The sequence below is a fragment of the Falco cherrug genome, chromosome 2, assembly GCF_023634085.1.
Source record: "Falco cherrug isolate bFalChe1 chromosome 2, bFalChe1.pri, whole genome shotgun sequence".
Classification (NCBI taxonomy): domain Eukaryota; kingdom Metazoa; phylum Chordata; class Aves; order Falconiformes; family Falconidae; genus Falco; species Falco cherrug.
This window is the reverse complement of record NC_073698.1, coordinates 2801423-2808020: the sequence shown is the minus strand read 5'-3', so window position 1 is coordinate 2808020 and position 6598 is coordinate 2801423. Positions and strand designations below refer to the sequence as shown.

At 47.8% G+C, this 6598-nt stretch overlaps 1 protein-coding gene across 1 annotated transcript; it reads left to right on the top strand.

Annotated features, from left to right (window-relative positions):
• Window positions 1-856: 856 nt before the first annotated feature.
• On the top strand, window positions 857-2735 carry LOC102049190 (olfactory receptor 52B2-like). The gene has a single exon (XM_005440508.3). It carries the CDS (start codon window positions 915-917, stop codon window positions 1887-1889), a length of 975 nt encoding a protein of 324 aa, XP_005440565.1. The 5' UTR covers window positions 857-914; the 3' UTR covers window positions 1890-2735.
• The last annotated feature ends 3863 nt before the right edge of the window (window positions 2736-6598 follow it).

The window sequence follows — 6598 nt, the reverse complement described above, 5'->3', positions numbered from 1 at the left end:
CAGGATTTCTTTGTCCAAAGATCATGCTGTTCAGCTCACCACGTATTTTCCCCTCTTTACAAAGAAGAGGAAAAGGAATGGAGGAAAAGGCAGGGAATCTGCCAGGTAAGAATGTTGCTCCAGGTCATTCAGAAAACCTGGGTATGGGCTGAACGTCCAGCCTAGTTCTCCCTGTTCTCCCTTGGTGTTTGATCCCCCTGTGGGATGGGGGAGAGGTACAAAAAGCACTTTGTGGTGTGTGCAAGCAGCTGAACATGTTTATACAGATGGAAACATGGGGAGTAGTGTGTCTGGCAGAAGTTGCAGGAGTAGTCACAACCTTCAGAGCTGGTAGTTGAATGTCAGCCCCATAACATGACATCTAGTAGTGTTGGTACTGGTACAGTTTTTATTCCTATCTTAATAGTTTGTACAAGCAGCTCTCAGAAATGAATTGGTCACTGATTGGAAGAGTGATGTGTATTATTTCACCTCCCTGAAGAAACACAGAATCCTGACAAAGACACCCACCTTTCCAGGTGCACACAGCTAGAGAGCCCACCGACAGCAACAAGGCAAGTAATTACGACTTTTTACCAGACTTTTTGCCACATTGGATAAAACAGAGATAGAAAAAGACCCAGTCTGTTTTGTGGTGCAAATGGAGGTACAGAGAAGATGTTTTTCTTACAGACACAGTTTCTAGGGTTGATAGGAAAGGGTGAATAGGTTCCTATTCAGCAAAACAGAGCCAGTCAACCCCTTGGCCTTCAGAAATGTCTGGGGTTGGAAGGCAGTTGCAAATAGGACATTGTAGGCACTGATTTGTACAGATTTGTAGGTGGTCGTGGGCTAACACCAGGCTCTCCAGGCCTTTTATCCCTTCTCTTTCTTGCACAGAGCAGAGTCAGGCTGACACTGAGCACTGAAACACCATGTATGAACTCAACGAAAGCAGCTTTGATCCCATCACCTTCGTCCTAACGGGCATCCCGGGTATGGAGGAGTCCCACATCTGGATCTCTGTCCCCTTTTGTCTGATGTACATCACTGCAGTGTTTGGCAACTCTGTCCTTCTCTTTGTAATAATCACGGACAGGAGCTTCCATGAACCCATGTACCTCTTCCTCGCTATGCTGGCTGTTGCTGACCTCATGCTTTCAACCACAACAGTGCCCAAAATGCTGGCGATCTTCTGGTTCAGTGCCAGGGAAATTTCCTTTGATGCCTGCATTACACAGATGTTCTTCACCCATTTCAGCTTCATCGTGGAATCGTCCGTTCTGCTGGCAATGGCGTTTGACCGGTACGTAGCTGTCTGCGACCCGCTGCGGTACTCTTCAATCTTAACCCCCTCAGTGATTGGGAAAATAGCCGTGACTGCTGTTGTCCGAGGATTCTGCATCATGTTCCCACCCATCTTCCTCCTCAAGCGGCTGCCATACTGTGGACACAACATCATGCCCCACACCTACTGTGAGCACATGGGCATTGCCCGCCTGGCCTGTGCTGACATAAAAGCCAACGTCTGGTATGGGCTGACAACGGCTCTTCTCTCCTCTGGCCTGGATGTTGTGCTCATCGCTGTCTCTTATGCTCTGATCCTCAGGACAGTCTTTCGGCTCCCGTCCCCAGAGGCTCGTCTCAAAACCCTGAGCACCTGTGGCTCCCACCTCTGTGTGATCCTCATGTTCTATGTGCCTGCCTTTTTCTCCTTTCTCACACATCGGTTTGGGCACCACATCCCAAGTCACATTCACATCCTCCTGGCCAACCTCTATGTTGTGGTCCCGCCGATGCTCAACCCCATCGTGTATGGGGTGAGGACAAGGCAGATCCGGGAGCGCGTCATCCGCCTCTTGTGCCCCGTGGGGGAGTGCCCCTGCCCTGGCTCGGTGAGCAGGTGCTGAGTGCTGCTGGAGGGAAGGGGGATGTGGGACAGGGTCTGGAAAGCAGCATCGAGTGCCACAGCATGCTGTTCTCACCCTGGAGGAACAGATTTGCCCAAGAAGTTCAAGAGAAGCTGAGAGTGGTGGGATTTCTGGAAACATGGGCTTGAGTCATCAGCTCCTTCATTGCTACTGGTTTCTCCTAGAGATGCTTCCCCTGAATGGTCCATTAGAGACTGGGCAGAGTTCTGCTGAGGAGTATCAAGTCTCTTACATCTCCTGTTTTGCCATCACCTACTGCTGCTGATTTTGTTTGCTGTCCTACAACTTTGTTTCTGTTTGTTCCCTCACCTGTTATCTCAGTGCCTAGACCATGAATGCCTTGTTGGTCATCAGACCAGAGCTGGGTATATGAACCATAGCTGGGTGGGGAAAGTGCTGTTTACCATGGCGCAGATAATGGTCTGTCCTTCTGTCTTCAAGGGTACAGCTTGCGTTGCTGAGGGACTCTGGCACCTCTTGCTGCTGAAGGTGCTTACATGCTAAGAGCCAAGTGTGAGCATGGCCTATGGGAAAGGTTTTATTGTCTTGTGTTTAAGGGAAACATATCCCTTAAACCGTGCTGTCCAAAACAGAATTCAAGCCTCTAGAATGGAGTGCAAAGGGACAACGGTCTCCTACATCCTACGCATCCCATAGGGATATTTTCTGTCTTTGCAAGAACACTGCACTGCTAAGCAGTGCTCAGCATGAAGTACATTGCACCTCAAAATCCTTGTCTGACCATACGGCTGGCTGATTGCCCATCACTTTGTTGCAGTTCATTTGATTAATCCTTCAACACCAAAACAGTTTTGTTGAACTTTTTCGTGTTCCTCTCATTGGTGTGTGTATCAGTTGTATCAATAATACCTTAATCTACCTGAAGTCAGTGGCAACCTGTCTTAGACAGTTGTGAAAAGCAGTGCAAACATGAAGAGTGAGCATTAGATATTGCTGGAGGAGCAGCAAGGACAGTTCTGTACATCTGTGAACAGTCTGAGTTTAACTTCTTGTCAATCTGACTAGCAAGGAGAGCCCTTTTCCTCACCTCTCCCTTCCTCAGTAAAGACAGCAATACAGACTGTCAGAGTAAACTCATCTGCTCTCTCTGCTTCAGTGAATCTCATGAGTGGCAAGGTCAGAAAGAAAGGAGATTCTCATCTCAGCCCAGTGAGCACCAGTGCTGCTGGTGTCCCCGGTGTACATAAAGACCCATGGGGAGAATCACAGAATGGTTTGGGCTGGAAGGGACCTTCAAGACCAGCCAGTCCCACCCCCTGCCAGGGGCAGGGCCCCCTCCCCCCAGCCCAGGCTGCTCCCAGCCCCGTCCAGCCTGGCCTTGAGCCCTGCCAGGGATGGGGCACCCACAGCTGCTCTGGGCAGCCTGGGCCAGCGCCTCGCCGCCCTCACGGGGAAGGGTTTCCTTCTGGTACCTAGTCCAAATCTCCCCTCTTATAGTTTAAAACCATTCCTACTTGTCCTATCACTACAGGCCCTTGTAAAAGGTCCTTCTCCGGCTTCCTTATAAGCCCCCTTTAAGTACTGAGAAGCGGGTGAAGGCAGCACTGGAGAGCTCAGGGGGAACCTTGCCAGAATTTCACATCTGCGCTGGAAGGTCAGCGTGCCCTGCACTGCTTTTGACGTGCATTCTTGTCATATCATTATAACATCCACAGTCCTGTCAGGAGTCTTCTGGTTCCTGCAGCATGGATTACAGCAGGAATGGGGCTGTTCCCATATGGCTGGAGCCTCTCAGTCCCACAGAGAAGTCACAGCAACACTCCCATTTGCATAGCTCTCATCACCAGAGCACAAGGTCCTTTTGTCCAGTGTTTTGCATAGCATTGACTTGGTGGGCAGCACATGCTCCGATGGGACCCGTCTGTCTTCTTGTTCTGACAGCGGAGTCCTGATGGCCATTCTAACTCGGCTGTAAATGCCGAGGCTTATGTAACCCATTACAAAAATTGCAGTGTGAGTTGCTGTTGACTCTGAGTAGGCAATGCTCTTGGTGCTTGCTCAGGGCTCCAGAGAGCAGAGGAGGATGCAGCAGGCCCTCCTCTAGGAAGGTCAGGCAGGATGGTCCTGGCAGCTGCTGAGCCTGCTCCCTGCACAGCCTAAGCTTGGTCAACATGCAGGGTTAAAGAGGCCCCACTGCTGTCCCTCCATGAGCTCCTCTGGCTCTGGTGGCTCCCAGGGGATGTTAAGCACTAACCACCAGTATCCTTCAAAGCTGTGGCAGCAGGTTCCTTTCCACTGTGGCAAGGAACTCTGGGATGAGGAAGAGGAGGGAATGCACGAGAGCCCAGAGACCTTTCCTTCATGTCCCACTGGGTGGGATGTGCTGAGACAAATGCTTGCTTCTCCTCTCTGCAACATATCTACTGTCAGCTGCACTTCTCTTTTATGCACCACTGAGACATGGGGGACTGGGCACTTTTTAGTCCCCTCCTGAGCTCAAGGGCTTCCTCGGGTCTAGCCAGTATAACTCACAGCTGAATGACGAAGGAGATGACACAAATACAGCAACCAAAACCCTGCTCCACTCTAGTCATCCCAGTAATGCTGCTATGACTTCAAAAGAAAAGGGAAAGTGTTTCATGATTTCAGATTAAAAAAAAACCAACAAAGTTCTTCAGCCTTTCAACTAATTTATTTTTTTCTTTGTTTTTTTTTTGTTGTTGTTTTTTTTTTTCCCTGATCTCATCACAGGTGGGAACCTTGTGACAGGCACAGGGGAAATGAAAGTCTGCTCATTAAAAGCTGTTTGCTTAACAGTGAAGATAACAGAACTGGTTACAAAAGCTGCTCATATTGTTGGTTTTTTTTAATGTCCTCAAAACATTTGTCTTTGTGTTAGCTTTCTTAGCAAAAAGAAAGAGTATTTACACAGAGAAGTCCATGTGTTTTCTGGTAGCTGACAGAGCTGTAAGAAAGAAAAAGTGTCAGGAGAGCAAGTTGTTATAGGCAACACATGAATAGATTTAGACTGAAATAGATGCTTTGAGGTCTTTGGGGCATGGAGGACCTGGGGTAGCTGCACAGCAGCTGTCACAGGGGATACAGCAGATTTGGAGGTAGGGGTGAGATGCGAGACAGCTCATGACTGCAAGAGACTTGTTTGCTGATTCAGAAGGTCTCCTTCGGCCTGCCTTCCTACCTGAAAACAAGAACAAAGTCACCCTCTGCTGAAGAGTTTTCTCCTGAAAGCCTTTTGGCCAGCTATAATAACTGAGCTGCCATCTAAAGTTGTCAATATTAAAGAACAATATTGGTTACTGGTGTCTCTGTTACACGCTTTAACTCACACGATTATTTCTGCCCCCTTCTTCACTGCTTCCCTCTGGCTTCTCCTCAGTGATGAACTTAGGCACACACATAACTCTGAGCACAACAGCAGTGCAGGCAAAATGAGGGTGTGTGCTCACAGGTGGCATGAGTCTGAGCATGATCCTGAGATGGGACCCTTTTATAAATCTCAGGAGTCTAGTCTTGTGCCATCATCATCTTCATCATGGAGGTAGTGGGAGGTAGAATCTCCCTGGGCAGGTGTTGCACAAAAGCAAAACGAAAGACCTGCCTCCTAATTGCTTCCAAACAAAGTATATATAATGAAAAATGAGTAAGGAATGGCAACGACATTACAGTGCTAGCCTGCATGCTACGTTACTGTACTCTCCCACTGGCACTTGGGGTGAAGTTACTCCAGCAAGTGGTCCTCTGTACTCAGGGGATCCTCTCTCAGGGCCGATGCATTCCTGCAGGCATCCACATTTTCACCTGCATTTTCGCAACCAGTTTGGTTGGGATGGGCTGTGTGTGTTGTGGTACCAGACAAGTGCATTTCAGGGATTCTTCTGCTCCTCTGGGTTTCCAAGAACAGTTTTAAACAACTGAGGAGGCAGTTTTAAACTCATGGCCCTTGTGCTGCTCTGCTCCTTGGATGGATGTAGCAGCCAACTGCACAGGCAAATATCCTTGAGTCAATGAATCACTAGCTTAGCAATTAGTGTCCAAAGGGGCATGCATAATGGGGTATTAGCCAGCTGATCAAGAAGATTTATATTTCTAACGTGGTTAAAATGTTAGCTTAATAACTCATACAAGATGTGGAACCAGAACTTCTGCACTTTGTATTTAATTTCCCACTTGAAAGACCTGGGGTTTTTTTAGCTCAGTTGATGTGGTAGGCTATTTGTAAGCATGTTGGGATTGCAAGGACCCTTTCCTGAGGAGGAGGAAGGGATTTTGACTGTATTTTTTTTACAGCATCCACGTATGCAAAAAGTAAATGAAATCTCAAAAATTTTGGGAGAAAAGTAGAAGTCAAATGGAGTAACTGTAAGAAACACTCCTTTGTCCCTGGTGAATGCGTAGGCAGGCTTTTCATGCTTACATGCACTGAGAAGGAGTCAAGCCTGCGCCTGAAGTGGAGATCATGCTTCAGGTCTGTGCTGAGTCAATCTCTATGCATATGCTTAAAGGAAAATGCTCTTCAGCTGTATTTGAATGCTTTGCTGGATAGAGAGACACAAGCATGGCTTTCATCATGAACAAAGCCTTGAGTGTTCTGAGTTAAAGTACCACATTTCCATTCATTTTTATTGCTGTTTACAAACAGTGGTGCTTTATTAATTGTTCTTCATCTGCAGAGCTCTGTGAGTAATAAATTAGAGTAGCATAGCTTA

Bases quoted from the DNA above. Each gene is read 5' to 3' on its own strand.
- LOC102049190 (XM_005440508.3), top strand. From the start codon at position 915: ATGTATGAACTCAACGAAAGCAGCTTTGATCCCATCACCTTCGTCCTA.